Source organism: Biomphalaria glabrata, chromosome 7 (assembly GCF_947242115.1).
Source record: "Biomphalaria glabrata chromosome 7, xgBioGlab47.1, whole genome shotgun sequence".
In the NCBI taxonomy this organism is placed as follows: domain Eukaryota; kingdom Metazoa; phylum Mollusca; class Gastropoda; family Planorbidae; genus Biomphalaria; species Biomphalaria glabrata.
This window is the reverse complement of record NC_074717.1, coordinates 7,340,678-7,357,667: the sequence shown is the minus strand read 5'-3', so window position 1 is coordinate 7,357,667 and position 16,990 is coordinate 7,340,678. Positions and strand designations below refer to the sequence as shown.

The 16,990-nt window shown below is 37.8% G+C and overlaps 1 protein-coding gene and 1 non-coding gene across 7 annotated transcripts in view; one reads left to right on the top strand and one right to left on the bottom strand.

Moving 5' to 3' along the window:
- Positions 1–16,990, bottom strand: part of LOC106069891 (H(+)/Cl(-) exchange transporter 7-like) — a 106,612-nt gene that overhangs the window by 19,366 nt on the left and 70,256 nt on the right. For all 6 annotated transcript variants that reach the window (XM_056035062.1, XM_056035060.1, XM_056035061.1 and 3 more), the window contains 5 exons: positions 9,610–9,684; positions 2,558–2,623; positions 1,317–1,452; positions 496–611; positions 155–298 (listed from right to left, as the gene is read on the bottom strand). In XM_056035062.1, the coding sequence (XP_055891037.1) occupies positions 155–298; positions 496–611; positions 1,317–1,452; positions 2,558–2,623; positions 9,610–9,684 (537 nt within the window). The remainder of the gene's footprint in view (positions 1–154; positions 299–495; positions 612–1,316; positions 1,453–2,557; positions 2,624–9,609; positions 9,685–16,990) is intronic.
- Trnak-uuu (transfer RNA lysine (anticodon UUU)) lies at positions 8,242–8,314 on the top strand. Its single transcript has one exon. It is a non-coding gene; the product is annotated as a tRNA-Lys (tRNA).

The following is a 16,990-nucleotide window of genomic DNA, read 5'->3' as shown; positions in this document are numbered from 1 at the left end:
ATATATATATATATATATATATATATATATATATATATATATATATATATATATATATATATATATATATATATATATATATATATATATATATGACCTGACCTATAGATCTGTTTAAATATGACTTGCATTAAATCTAGAATCTATGTATCACCTTTCCACATGCTAGTCCCCCAAGAATGGACAAAACTACACCCACACATTTGGCTACAAATGCTTGCAATGACAGGAGACCTGGTATTCGTACACCATTCAAATAGGATTTGATCAAAGGTATGCCACTTCCTGCTGCCATGGGCTTTTAAGAAAGTAAAGTCAAATGTAAAGAAACAACAAACATAAACAATAGTACATAAAATAAATTTCCATCACAATATTTTATTGTGAACGATTACATTTAAGCATATATAGATCTATCTAATTAGTGAAGTAAAATCATAGACAAGCTAGATTATCAAGCTTGCTAATTTCAGAAAAAAAAAAATTAGGCCCTACCTGTAAATACGTGACTAGTGCTGATGCCAGTAACGTGATGCCAACATTGATGCTCATCCATATTAATATTGGTTGGTACAAACAATTTTCTTTATCTGTACTACATTTGTCTAGATCTGATTCAAGTTAAGATTCTTTTCAACACATTTGCTACATAAAAAGACCTTGCGATCTATAGGCTAATGGAGATGTTTCTGTGGCACAAAGTTAACGAGGGTAGACAACTAAACCGCTATATGCATATTATATTTTAACTTATAAAACTTGAAATACAATAATTTCTTTGCGATCAACGATCAACAGCCTTTAATTTTCCCAACTAATGTCAGCAACCCATTAGAGCTGAGTGGATTCAGAGGCGCCATAAAGATCCCAAATATTAAAAATCCCAGTCACCACCAGGATTCAACACACAAAACTCCCAGTTCGGAAGCCAAGCGCTTTACCACTCAGCAAACGTAAAGTCTTATAATGAAGATCTAGACGCCTGTTCTAGATCTATATTTATAGCTCCTACTTCGTGGTCCAAGAAAATCACAAACTTATTTCTTATGAAACCTTCGCTTTGAATAGTCGAGTAGGGTTGGTCCTGTTGCAGAGTTGCCCCCCTTTCTTGTAGAGTTGAATAATATACAAACTGACAACTGTGTATTAGACAAAACAAGCTTTATTACGAAAGGCCGGGGAATTTACGCCAAGCTAGTCAAAACTATTATGAGCCATCCTCAACCATTTTAAAGACATGTATAACAAGATTTCAAGAAGTATTAGTAAAACTATCAAGCCATTTCTCTCTTGGTATGGTCACAATTCAAGGATACATGTTTTCAGCAGACTAAACTTCTGATGTGCTATCAATTCAACTATTATCTGTACACCGGCAGCCATCAACGCGGTACCAATGCCAATAGCGAAGTACACCAGCCAGTTGCTCAACATCAACATCGCTAACTTTCTCTGTTGGAATGAAACATTCATCAAGTTTAGCCGAGTTTGAGAGGGAAAGTGAATACATTATCTTAGGCCTATCCTATAGGCCTACATTGCAGAATTTCTTCATTGCGAAGAGGTACTCCCGTACTTATATTAATGTAGCCCATAGCCTAGGAGGATCCTAGGCAGGGGCGGACTGGCTATATGGGCATTCGGGCAAATGCCCGGTGGGCCGGTACCTAAATGGGCCGGTAAGGCCACCTAAAGGGCCTCACGAATGTCACTATAGAAAGTATTAGGCCTAAATTTTTGAAAGGTTTATAGCAGCATTTTGTTGCAAAAGGGACCTTCTGAGCGTCGTGTTTAAAAAACAACTTTAACAGACTCTTACAGTATAAAGCTCATTTTATCTATCACATTTTCCGAAATAATGTAGGCTACTAGCCAACACCCGTAGTAGGCTTCATCCTTGAAGAGCCCCTACATACTTAGCCATTAACAAGCAACATAACGCTTATATTTCTTATAAAGATATAGAGTTTACTGTGTGCATGCGTTCAGTTATCGATACATTATCAAACTTAACACATTAATTTTTAGGACAAGTAGAACTAGAGTTGGATGCCTATTATATGACATTCAGGTTTGGGGCCGAATGGAATAGAAATGCCGGGGCCGATTTTGACAGCCAGTCCGCCCCTGATCCTAGGTATCACATTCAAAGACCGCATCACAAACCAAGAGATTAGAAAAAGGGTTACTGCAGCGATTGGACCCCATGATGACCTGCTAACGATCGTTAAAAAAAAAATTGATGAGGAGACCCCTGTTCTCTTTAAGCTTCATTATAAATGTAGGTCATATTTGTGAAGAAAGAAACGAGTAATAAATTTTAATCTCAATTTTCTTATATTTAGAATTTATGTTTTGTTATAAAAAATATATGTTTTTGCAATGCGGAAGCTCATAATAAGGGGGAGGCCCTGTGTAGCCGCACATTCTTGTAATGTGGTAAATACGGCCATGGTAGTATGAAATTGTTTGTTTCCTTTTTTTTTAAATTTAACTTTCTTCTTGTCATAAAAAGAAAGTCCCCAATGCCGAGCTCTCCAGGCTGACAAAACAATACCTTGGAGACTTTCTCCTCGTTCAGTTTTCTCTGCAACTGACTGTCTATAATCTCGTAGTTCATACTCTGAAACAAAAAAAAAAATACACCAATGTTCTTCCTCTTTTTTTTACAAAGCTTATATATAACTCAATCTGTCTTTCAGTCAGTGTGTCTGTCTGTGTGTCTGTCTGGCCAAAAGTTTGTACACGTTATTTCTCCAAAACTCCCAATCTCGGATCCAGCTAAAATTTTGCACAATTATTTCTTTTACCTGACAACACAAGAATCAATAATACAAATTTACCAATTAGTTAATTAACTATTGGTAATAAATTACTTTGTTTGATATCTCAAACGAGGGAAAGAAAAAGTACTTGACTAAAGTGGTGGTATAAGATGAATTAGTTCCCTTTATATTAGTCTGCCGTCTCAAGCTTATTGAGCACAAACATGAATTATAAACAATAGTTAAAGATACAATCTTCCAAGGCTTTAACCCTCAAGTTCGGATTCAGGTCGTTTCCTTTTTTTAAAAAAATACATTTAAAAAGCGATCACCCAGATACCCCGTTCTAAGGCATCCTGGTATCTGGGGCAATCAATGAGGATATGATCCACCGTGATGCGAGAGTCACAGTACTCACAAAGTGGGGTTCCTCTTTCTTCAGCACAAAGGAATGCGTGATGTAGATATGTCCAATCCTAAGTACATCCATGCGGTACACCACGATAAAAAGGAACGGAAAGATAACTCTTTTATTTCTGCAAGTCGGACAAGAGTTACCCCACGTAACTTTCGCGGTGACAGAGAAAGAGGCTCAGAAAAAAGAGGGGGAGGCGTATGCTACGCGCGGGTCGGCTAGTTAACTATAATAATGTAACCAGACCGATTGGTTTAAAAGTACCTAATAATGTTTTACAATGGAAAGATATAATCATAATACGTATTTCATTGTCTTTAAAAAAATACATTTCTGCAAACAACAATGATTCTTGACTCTTTTTTCGAATATATTTTCATATATTTTTCTCTGCTGGCCAGCGAATTTTCTTACAAACAACAAGGCAAGGTCTCTACTTGAAGCTTTGAGGGACGTCCAGAACGTAATATTTTCTACTTTTTTCAAAGCTTCTATCAACTCACTCTGTTTGACTGTCTGTCTCTTATTTCTTCCCATTCTCGGATCATGTAGAAACTTTGCTTAATTATTCATTCATTCAACATGTGAATCAAGCATAGAATCAAACAATTAGTTAATCAATTTGTCGTAATTAATTTTATATATGTTATATATATGTTTTATATAGAAATATTTTTTTAAGCTAAGGGGAGATAAGCCTTGTGTGATGAATTTGGTCGTTTGCTAAAAATTTTGTTTACTATAAAACCTATTTTTATAAGTAAAGCTAAAGATTAGTGGCTAACGCGTCGGCCATCCATCATGTAGGCTTGTGACCCCAAGTTCACACGAAGAGCATCACGGAAACGTTCTACAAAGTACCCCCTCAACCATAAATGGACCTCATTCACCAATCGTAAACAAACAACATTTAGCCACGTGATAATATTGATGAAACAATGAGAAAAACAGTATCACGTGATGGCCTTTATGGATTGCGTATTTTGTATAGAAGAGATAGAGAACCACGTGCCTAATTGTTGTTTGCTGAAAAGTGTTTGGACTGATCATTCGGTAAGCATGAAAATTTGTGCTAAACAAATTAAAAATGAATAAAAATGTTTCCAAACGCACGTATTTATTATTGATAGTTTAAGTCAATTACAAATTAATTTCATGACTGATTTAAGACCTCTTTTCAGCTGTTTTAATCCAAAGGTCCAGGAGCGCAGGCGTACAGGGCTGGAAAGATACAGGCGCCCAAAATTCTTTACTACCTCTTGACAACTACATTGTTTTGGAGTACCAACAGTTTCGCCGTAACATTTAGCAACAGGCTGTTTCACAGGGGGACAATGACCTTCATGCCTGGGAGCCACAGATGTGTTGCTGCACTCTAAAGAAACTAGTCACACCTCACAGACATAACATTTTAAGTGAAAGGTTGATCTAGACAGTTATACACCTAAATGTAACTCTTGCATTTGTTTGTTTTCATCGCGTTCCCAGGATTTTAGCACCCGTAGAGGTAAGCAGAGTATTGCGTCAGTTTCCGCAAGGGAAATAACTCCAGACTAGAGGTTCTCAACCCTTATAAGAATTAAGGATTACGTACAAGAACATTGCGGGCCTATGGTCGTGCGCCCTTATATCGTATTATTGGAGCGCTGTATAGTAATATAATGGCTATTTAAAACATTAAAATATTGGAATCTAAACTTAAATGATGGTGACAACAGGCCTTACAGGTAGACCTATTCTAGGGTCCCTGAATGTACTTTTGGTAGTTTTTTTGTGATTAGTCAGACTAGTGTTAGTGTTGCAAACGTGTCACGTGATAAGAAACAACGGTAAAGACAGACTATAAGAAGTTTTGTTTCTTTTAAATGCCTCTCTATCCAGCCAGCAGATAGACAGACAGACAGACAGACAGATAGATAGATAGATAGATAGATAGATAGATAGATAGATAGATAGATAGATAGATAGATAGATAGATAGAATAGATAGATAGATAGATAGATAGATAGATAGATAGATAGATAGATAGATAGATAGATAGATAGAAAGATAGACAGACAGACAGACAGGCGAACGTGTATACTAAAATACATTTGCCATTCAAGATCGATGAGTAAGCCATGTTAGGGTGAGGAATGAAGGTAGTTGGGCTACTATTGAACAGATACATCACCTATACAAAGGCACATTCTTCACCCCTTTCTCCAGCCTCACATTTTGTTAGCAGACTTCCCGAGTTCCAAATAACAGCATATGTTGCGTTAGATAACAAATCGGATTGTGTATCAAAACCACGGGATTTTTATTTGCCCCCTGTACAAGATTCCTTCCAACTTTTGCATGCCGGAGCGTGCTGATTCTAAATAGCTAAGACAACTCAAGGTGCAACAAATTCGAAGGACTATGCTAATAAACAGACTGAAACGCTCAGACACATACACACACACACATATATTCTTGCACGCTCATACATACTCGAGTTAGACGCACGCACACACACACACACGCACACACATACGAGATAGGCGCCCCCAACAGGTTGGCTAGGGAATTCATTGAAGTCATTTTTCATCATCTTTGACATTCTTGTGAGGGTCGCTCTGCCCTTATCCCAGGAGACCCAAGAAAAAAAAATCAAGAGTGACTACCCCAAATGAGTTTATGGTAAATAAAATGGATGTACCAAGCTTGTACCAACCTTGCACTAATCGAACAGAGTTGTAATTCATCCTTACCCGGAAACTTGAAATTACAATGACTTATAATAAAAATAATTAATAAAAAAGCTTTTGTTCGAGTCCGAAGATTAAAGAGAATACAGTATTTCACGAGGCTACGCAGTCCCAGATGTGACCTACATATTTGGCCACACCTAGCGTAGACATAACCGTTGTCCGGCGGTGGTCCATTTAGGTTCTCTTTTCGTTAAAATAAAATGACCGAACCGAAATAAATTGTATGGTTTTATTAAACTATCTTCAAAATATTTAGTACTCTGATAGCTCCCCCAGCGGAGTCCTAGTAGAATCCCTGCGTCAAGCGCTTTCTTGCATTCTAAGCTGACGAGAAACGCAGGAATGCATTCTCTTGGCGTCTGCTGGGCAATATTCATCCTCTAAAAAAACTCAGGTCAATAATTCAAATAAAGAAGTTTTTTTTTTTGGGGGGGGGGGGGGGCTATGAAATCTCAGAGACATGCGAGATACAGAAAGTGCATGCGCGTTTCTGATGGTTGTAGTCATCGTAATATTATCTTTGGTTGTAGCAAGATGTCTTGCAGTGAGCCTGTTCTAGTCAGAACGATGTATGCTAGCTAAGATTATTGAAATGTCTTCGTAACAACAACAACCACAACATCAACAAAACAAGTTTTGGTCAATCTTGTTGCCGAACTTCGGGATTTGTTGGACGCCCTTGAATCCCCCCCCCCCTACCTTAATGGCTACCAGACATACGTTGGAAAAATAAAGGAGGCTAGTCGTTTTGATGGATACATGACAACCCCGTTAATGGTCGGCCACAGCGGCGTAGCTAAAAATTTGGGGGCCCGGGGGTGCTCATTTTGACATTCGACAATATCATGACATGATATAATGTACTTAATAAATATATGTCTAAATTCCAATTGGCAAAGTATAGAAATAAAATTAATAACAAAAAAAAATTGATGATTAAGATTCTTTAATTGTAAAATACCGTTATTTATTGGCGAGATAATGCACAAGTGGCAAATCTCAAATCATATCGCCTCACGTCGTGCTTTCTGTGCAGCAAAGTTTTCTATAACATCATCTAGATTCTAGACCAATGCTGCCTTGTATTTTTGACTCCACGTTAATAACAAGATTACATTACGTAACGTGACGTAATATTTAATAAACATAAAAAGGGCATTCATTTGGGGAGCCCCTCTCAAGTGGGGGCCCGGGGGACTTTAGAATTAGGACCCCCACCCCACCCTAGCTACGCCACTGGACGGTCACAAAACCATCATCTGTCACCACAGAAGGGGTTCCTTTACCTTACTAGCTATCACTATATTAATAGCCGTTTCAGTACAAGGCCCGTGCTAAACGAATTCTTTGTTTCCACTGCTTGAGTGGACCATGGTGAGGATGGTATGTGTCATCATACTGTCATATATCTTGTGGTGTTAGGCTTTTTTACAATTCCTCTTTTCAGCTTGCAAAGTCATCTATAGCTGTTTCTGTGGCCCACGGTTAACGAGGGTGTCATGTGGCCAGCACAACAACCAACCGCCTTTCCTTTCCCCAAATAATGTCAAGTACCTATTAGAGCTGGGTGGACTCAAAGGCGCTCAAAGATCCTTGAATTACAAATCCCAGTCTTCAATGGGATTCGAGCCCGGGACCTCGATTTAGTAGTCAAGCTCGTTATTGCTCAGCCACCGCGTCTCCTATTATCAATACTGTAAGATTTATTTCCTCTTTTCTATATCAAACAAAATGTATTAACTACCACTAGTTAATTAATTTAATGATTAATTTTTTGATTAATTCCTGTTTTTTTTTTTTTTATAGGGGCTGGGGAATAAATATTTGTGTAAAGTTTCAGCTTGATTCAGGAAGAAGGGTTAGAAATAACGTGTAATATATTTTTACCAGACATAAACAGTAAGATGATATAGACTTTGTAAACAAAAATAAATAATTAGTTATTATAGACATCATTGGACGCCGCCAAGCACTATATCTGGTATTGAAAGCCAACAAAATGCATATTCTGAGGTATCTACAGTGCATTATCCTGCGCTGTTGAAAATGTTTTATTTCAAAAACATAATGTACTGACTTAGACCCTCCCGTGCCGTTCGGTGCATTTGCCGTCAAGCTGTTTGCACAAAAATCTGTCAATGGTAATGTCTGAAGCCTCTGAAGCTATAAGGTTGGGAATCACTATATTATGGATTATTTACAATGTACTGAATGTACATGATTGATAGATCTAGATATGAATCTAGATTTTAAAATAATCAAGTCACGCTGCTGTGTGAAGTTGTCAAGAGTAGAGCCCCTTGACAGCTAGTAATGTAATGTATAAGCCCGGTTAGCTCAGTCGGTAGAGCATCAGACTTTTAATCTGAGGGTCAAGGGTTCAAGTCCCTTATCGGGCGATATCTTTTTTTCCCACATTTTTAAACTGTCTTTTTTTAGAATTATTTCTTTATTTTCGTTATACAAAATTCATTTAATAATAAAAAAAAAAAATAATTTGTCCTCTGAAATATTTAATATATATTTATGTACGGGGGGATGCAAAATTACAGTTGGTATCATGGGCGTAGCCAGGATTTTTTTCTGGGGGGGGGGTAAAAAAAAATATTTGTATGTATATATGTATAATTGTGTGTGTGTACGTAATTAATCTTTATTACAGCCATCTGTAGGAGAGGGGTTTAAACTCAAACCAGCCAGTAGGCTTGGCTACTCTCAAATAATTTTAGTATCTAATTTGCTTTTTTTTTTATATTAAAGAGGTATTTTTTAGCATCCAACCCCTCTGAAGGGGGCTTTAAACTCAAACCCCCTTTTGGCAATGCTCATAGCATTTTCAGTGCGTAATTTGCTTTTTTCTTTTATATTATATTATATTTTTATATTTATATTTTTAGCTTCAAACCCTACAGAAAAAGGGGGGGGGGGGTAAACTCAAAACCCCTTTGGCTACGCTCATAGAATTTTGAGTGTGTAATTTGCATTTTTTATATTGAAGAGGGGGTTTATCGTAAATTTCAGAGGGGGTTTTAAAATCAAAATCTTCCTTAACTGTGCTCTTGGAATTAGGGGATTGTTGTTTGCATTTTTTTTGTTTTGTTTTATAGAACAGGGGAATTTAACTGCAAAACCCCCGGCAGGGGTTTTAAACTCAAAACCCCCTGGTAGGGGTTTCAAACTCAAAACCCCCTTGGTTGTGCTGGGGCAAGTGATGGTTTAGTATTAAAATCTCACCTAAAATAAACAAAATCAAAGCAAAAAATCAGTCACTAAATTCCGACCCCCCCCCCCCCCCCCCGCGGGAAGTTGGGATTTCATTTCGGGGGGCACCCCCTGGCTACGCCCATGATAGACATATTTATTCTAGAGAGATGTAGATCTAATCTATGAAAGTATACACGTCAGTGACGTCTGCGGATATGACAGATGATAGCTAGTTGACAGTGCAGTATCCAATTATTAGATCCAAACTGTATTCAGTAATGTAAAAATGATCAAAATTACAATAAAGGTCAAAGTTTACCAAAAGTAACAATATAGGTTTATTGGTGTAATTTGATCAGCGAATAATATACATTTTTAGAAAATAAAAAACTAAGATTTACTTTTTTGTTTTGTTTCATTGGTTCTATTATTTCGCACATACTTGAGCTGCCAGCACTTCAAGAAATAGTTACACTATTGGAAGACTTACCTCCCACTTGGAGTGAAGTCTTTTGCGGAACCGCGGTGAGTCGACGCCATATTGTCTCCATCTTTTGGCTACGTCCTGTTGAAAAGAAACACAAATTTAAGAAATTTAAATGGTTTATTCTAAAAATTCACACGAGTCAATGTTTCTCATGATCTTTAGGTCTATCTTGTGAAGCAATATAGCGATTTGATGATGACATTGTTGCTACTGCACACATACCGCTAACACTTAGACGTTAACACTGGATGCACTCACCAAACGAAACGAGGAGACTCTCTTAAAAGACATTTGTTACGATTCCCTTCAGTGTTTTCCCATTGAGAGATAATGAAGACTAATCTCTCGTTACAGTTACAACACGGGACTACTACTAGACCACTATACAGTGAAAATGAATGTCAGAGTTCTTAATAATGATAATATACAGTACTGATTGACATGGAACTTAGGCCTGTCTATGGTTGGTGGTCAAATGCGTCATTGGGCATTTAGTCTTCAGGACAGTACCTTGTGAATATTGTTTCTTAAAGATAGTACCTTGTGAATATTGCTTCTTAAAGACAGTACCTTGTGAATATTGTTTCTTAAAGACATTACCTTGTGAATATTATATCTTTAAGACATTACCTTGTGAATATTATATCTTTAAGACAGTACCTTGTGAATATTGTATCTTTAAGACATTACCTTGTGAATATTATTTCTTTAAGACAGTATCATGTGAATATTGTATCTTTAAGACAGTACCTTGTTAAAACTGTATTTTAAATACAGTACCATGTATATTTTGTCATAAAGACTGTATCTTGTTTATATTTAGAGAAATTATATAATCACTTCATCTGCCTGTCTGCCTGCGTGTCTGTCTGTCTGTCTGTCTGTCTGTCTGGTACAAAACTTGTACCCGTTATTTCTCACCCCATGACAATAAGCACGCACAGAACAAACAAGCAGGGAACTATGTTGTTGGCTAAAACTTTCAAACTAACAATAGATTAATACAAACTTCTATTTTTATAAGTACTTGAATAGCTCAGTGCCAAAACACGTCGGCCTTCAATCATGGAGGCCCGAGTTTAAATTCAGACTTGAGCTACCCGGGTTTAGAGTTTAAGCGCCCTATACTCGACTTATCACGGGGTCTTCAGGGCTTGCAAAGATTTTCCTTCAGGGAACAGTACCAGGAAAAAGAAGAGGCAGACAGAGATAGCAGAAGAAAGACAACATTAAAGAATGGACGTGCCCATTCGATTGAGGCTCCACTCAGTTACTAATTATATTTCTAATCATGATGGTTATCACAGGTCAACTATAACCTGAACCTTAAAGTCTCTGTTTGAATCCTACCATATAACATCCTTTCTATAATAATTTTTTAAAATCTAAACTCTCACCACTCACACACACACGCAGGTGCACACACACACAAAACTGGTTTTGATTTCGGTTTAACATTTTCCGTTTGTTTCTGGTGAAATGGACATTGGTCACGACGCAATAGTCACGTGACGAGGACGTGCAGAACCAGCGTTCAACAATATCAGTGAATCTTGAATAGGACTTCACGCGCCACGCACGCGCTTCCGTGATTTGAAAGCACGAACGGAAATTTGGGATGATGTAGTTTTCACTCTTTTCTTAATAGCAATGGGCGATGGTACGGGGCGGTGGTAGTGGGGGGGGGCTATGTTTCGGGCGGTGGTACGGTGGGGGCGATGGTACGGGTTGGTAGTAGGGGGGCGATGATACAGGGTGGTAGTGGGGGGGGGGCGATGGTATCGGGTGGTAGTGGGGGGCGATGGTACGGGGTGGTAGTGGGGGGGGGATGGTACGGGGTGGTAGTGTGTGGCGATGGTACAGGGTGGTAGTGGAGGGGTTGCAATGGTACGGGGTGGTGGGGGCGATGGTACGGGGTGGTGATACAGTGAAGTGATACGGGACAATGTTAAGGGGCGGTGGAGCGCAAGACAATAACACTATGTACTTAAAGTATTATTTCTAGTTGTTCAGCTTTGAAATGATTTCGTTCCTTGGACTTTTACAACAAAAATGGCGTGGTGGCAAAGTGATAAAGCGCTTGGCTTTCTCAACGGGGTTGACGCAAGTTCGAATCCTGGCTAACATTTTGGATTTTTTAGGGCGCCCATTGAATGGGTTCTTGGCATACGTTGGGAAAGTAAGGGCGGCTGGTCTTCGTGCTAGCACCTTGGACACCCTGGTTAATAGTCGGTCATTGATACGCATTTAGACTGTCCGCCCTCATAGATCATAAAACCTGAAAAGGTTATCTTTACTTTTACAAAGCTTATAGCAAACCACTTCGTCTGTCTCTCTGTTAGTCTGACACAAAGTTCGTACAAACTTATTTCTCCCACTTGCCATTTTCAGATCAAATTGAAACTTTGTACAATTTCTTACTGTCCCTAACGAAACATGAATCAATCAGAAAATTAATCATTTAACAAGCTAATTATTGGTAAATAATTGATTAAGTTTGATCTAACATTATTGAGAAAAATACTTATAAATGTGCAGTTCTTTGCCTTATATACGCTTTGCTTTTTTATGTTATTTAAAAAAAAAATTGTTTGTTTTTCTTTACAGTACAAATTAGGCTTTACTTCTTGACATCTACCTAATAAAAAACGCACTATTTATAGTGTATAATGCGTTTGATATCTAGTCGAAAAGTTGGCCACATAAGAGTTGTTTAAGCGAAGGAAAGTGCTCGCAAGGTGATCAAAAAAAAGCCCTTCAGGGACACCCTCAAGCTTCTCTGAAGGCGTTCAGCATAGATCCAGGCACCTGGGAGACAGAGGCAGAGACAGAGCATCATGGCGACGCGCTGTGAAAACTGGCGCACAGGTTGCTGAGGAAAAGAGAACCACGCTGGCAGAAGAAAAACCTCAGAGAAGAAAAGCAAGGCCCACGACACTAGCTCCAGCTGGAATAACCTGCCCAGTGTGCAGCCGAACATTCCGGGCTCACATAGGTCTCACCAGCCATACGAGGAGGCATAAAACCCCAGTGCAAAAAGTAAATACGTCGTATAAAGCCAGAAAAAATGAACCGTCTCTGTAAGACTTGAACCCCAGAACTGTCATGCTTTATTTGTATTTTTCAAAATAGTCCAATGCATTGTGCGAGTGCGTATTTTTTTTGTTGTCCTCAAAGCTTATAGCAACTCCCTTTGTCTGTCTGATACAAATCTTGTACACGTTTTTTCTCCCAATTACCTTTCTCGGATCAAGTTGAAACGTTGAAAAAGCTATTCATTGTCCATAACACATGAATCAAGGAGAGAAAAAAAGTTTGTTAATTAATTAGTGGTAATTAGATAATTTTGTTTACATTGAAAATGATAAATCTGTTAGTATTTAGATGTATGGCAGCAATTGTGCGGTTCTTTACCCTTTATAAGTTGCTGTTATTTAGTACCTTGTAGGCTTGAACCCTCGAGTTCGAATTGAAGTCTCGAACAACTTTTTTTTTTTTTTTTTTTAATTGATTTTAAAAAGCGAGCACGTAACCCTTCTCCCAGATTACATCTTCGTTTTGACCAAGTGGTCAAGTGCTGTGCTTTCAAGTCGAGGGGTCTTGAGTTCAAATCCGGGTGAAGACTTTTAATCGATTTCACCCACTTACCTGCCTAACCCTTGTTACCATCGGCCATAGAAAATTAAGAGATTCACATCGTCTGCCCCCTTAGATCGTAAGATATCAAAGGGTTATCTTCCCTTCACTTACATCTACAAATAAACACGTTGAAGACCAGATTGTGTGCCAGCTAGCTTAACTGGCATAAAGAACACCTGGCAACAGATGGCTTACCGAGGAGACAGCTGAAGATCTTTTACGACTACGGGGTAAAGATTTTTGAGACCAAAAGGAAAGCTTTTGCAGACGACAGGTGTAGACGGGGAAAAGAGACCTTGCAGACAACGGTTTTGTCTGCGATGTACTTGGCAAAATATGTAGATCACTTCAAGGACCTTAAAGACAAACCTAATTATATACAAATTAATCATAATACATTCCCTTTAAGGTCCACCATAACAATTGTATTTGTCGCGTAGTGTACGCGTACATGTTGCCACAGACATGTAAGCAGAAAGTTTTTACACTTTGGTTTCTAGTTGCTTCGAGTTTCTACACAGAATAGTAAAGAATGAAAAGGGAGATAAAAAGGTTAGTGTATCAGACCATTATTGAACTTTCGATTTCTGAGTTTGGAATATTAAAAATTGAAGGATCGAGCTTACTTCAGGGTCCATACAGTTCATAAATTTCAAGCGTTAAACTCTAGTTTGACCGTTATAATTTTTCAAAGCTGGAAACTAAATCTAGGTCTAGAGCCAACATGGCCTAGTCAGCCGTCATCTGTGGCGTTTTACGTCTCGAGAGATGATCTTTTCCCTTTGCAACTTCTTGTGTGACTAAAGAGGCTAATCCTTGATACACAGCTGCGGTCGCATGTTGGGCATATATAATCACCAGGCGCCGATGCATTTTCACCCTTCTTTCTGCTTCTGTTATGTATGGCATCTGCAATCCGTGACTCTTCCTTTATGCTCTCTCTCCATGTGGATCTATCCAGTGTCACGTTTCCGAGCTGCTAGTGTCAATTTTGAAGAGCTTCATGTCTCGTTTGCATACATCCGTATACCGTAAAAGTGGACGACCAGCGGCTCTCCTGCCTTCTGTTAGATCGCCATACAGAATGTCCTGTGGAAATCGACCTACTGGCATTCTACGAACGTGGCCAAGCCAGCCAAGGCGTCTGCTGCTGATAACAGCGCGGATGTCCTGGCACCCTGCTCTTCGTTGCACTTCCTCATTGGTTATTTTATCTTGCCACATTATTTTAAAGATCCGCCTTAGGCATTGGAGGTGGAAGACATTCAGCTTTTTTTTTCCTGCCATGAGTAGGTTGACCATGTCTCACTTCCGTTAGTCAGCAGTTTTACCGTAATTATGCCATAACTGAGTAGATTTAAAGTTGCTTCAATTTTATTGAAGTATAAAAGTGTTGCTTATACTTTTACGTACATCTAATAGAGATTACATCTAGATTCTAAATCTAACGGTGGATGTAGACTAGATCTTAAGAGTTCCAATTCAGAACTTTAGGTCTAGTGTTATATCTAGATGTCCATACTGAACCTGAACATACCAATAAATATTCGAATATCTTCCTCGCTGGTCTAATAAAAAATGGCGAAAGTTTTTGCAGGTGACGGTGTCACAGGTTCGATATTCAACTGAACCAACAATTATTTAAAATTATTTTTAAAATTATTTTTATTATATCTGAAGCTTAATAATGGATTCGAGGTACTGTCTTTAAAAAAAAAAATTTCAAAAATGCTTTTCCTGTTCAATTTGAATTATAAAGTGTTTCATTTCTAATATCTGAAACAAAGCCATTTCCTGTTAGTTTCCATTGAGATAATGTTTCAAAAATCCTAGATGGAAATAACTCATGTCTGTTTGATTTTAATCATCTTATGTACATTTAAATAGAATGATTACATAGATCTTTGTAGATTAGGTATCTAAAAATTGCAAAATAATAATTATGAGACGAGAGTAGGCCTACTCTTATTTTTGATGTTCAATTACTAGATCTAAATCCAAAAATTAAAAATATATGTTACATAGGTTAGGGTTGAAAAAAACAACAATATCATTTATAACTACTTTACAAAACAACACCTTGTTTAAAAAAAAATTCACATTTGTTTTGTAGTGTTACAAGATCTCCATGTCCAGTCTAGATAAAATATATATAAGTCTATGATTATAACATAATACTGTCATATTAAATCTCATAAAGTCGCTTCACAAAAATGCGTAGGTCGGTAAGAAGTTAGAACTAAAGATTTTATATAGGCTATAACCTAGACTCCTATAGACTGGTTTAGATCACCGTGACCCAGATAAACAGCGGGCATCCTTTAACTTATTTATTCTTTAAAATGTAGCCGATAATTAAAACCCGCATTGTTTTGTTACGTAAAAACAAAATTGTCCACACCCCAAAAAGCCGGCAAATTGTTTTGTTTTAATTTGAAATAAATTTGAAAGAGAATTGTTGGGGAGGGGGGGTGAAAATCAATAACAGCTCTGTTTTTTAATTTATTTTTTAAATTCCTCTATTCAGCTTGCAAATTCTTCATCGACAAAACATGGGGACAGCCTGGAACCTGGACACGTGTCTCGAAAACGGCTCTAAAAAAACAACAGTCAACTTCGGTAAACATAAAGTTCTATACGAAATGTATGAATTTTCTGTTAATCTGTCATACTAAGTGCCGTTAAGAAGCTTATTACGGATGCCCAACCTGTGACCGCCATTGTGTATCAAGATTTGGCCTCCTCCGTCACAAGAGCAGTAGCAAAGGGAAGATACTCTTCTCTTAAGACGTAAACTGCCACATCACTGTTTCTGTAAGCTAGTATTTAATACAGTTAGTATCACTATATTCATGGGTGGACTAGCAATATTGACATTCGGGCAAATGCCCGGTGGGCCGGTACCCAAATGGGCCGGTAGGGCTACTATGCCACTGTTGCACACATCAAATTGTTAAAGGTTTTATAATATTCTCTTAAAAAAAGGCCCACAGAGCGTCGTATTTAACATATATCTTACACAGACTCTACAGTGTGACACTATTTTAAGTTAACATTTTCTGAAATAATGTAATAGCCTTCATCGGTAGGCAGTGCTACTAGTAGGCTTCACCCTTTTAGGGCCTAAATACGTAGCGATTAAAAAGTAACATAAGGCCTATATTTTATATAAACATATAGAGTTCACTGTATGCATTCATATCAATACACTATCAAACGTAACATAATGATTTCGAGGACAGGTAGACCTAGAAATGGATGTCCATCATATGACAAAGAATTTGTGGGCCGCATTATTTAGAAAAGCCCGGGCCGATTTTGACATTCAGTCCGCCCCTGACTATATTGACACTTCACAGTGCATTCCTTGGCTAGGCCTAGTAGTTTCATATCGTCTTTAATAAAACAATTAATATTGAAATAAAAATAATTAGAGAAGAATCAGAATCCATCGAGCTGTGAGGTCTAAAAAAAACTGAGAAGTGGCAATTAAAATTACATTTAATTATGGCAATTAGAACAAAATTTAATTAACGCCATAATTAATGTTGTCTTTGATAAATCTTTTTCTCTTTCTATCTCACTCTGTCTCCCCCTCCCTCCTCACCCCGCCCATTCTCTCTAACTCTCCCTCTCCATTCCCTGTAGATGTATTATTATAGAGCTGCATTAAAGATGAGGGTTAACAGATGCCAACTTGATACATATTTAGGGTGAGTTGCTTCTTAGAGTAAGTTAATGAATT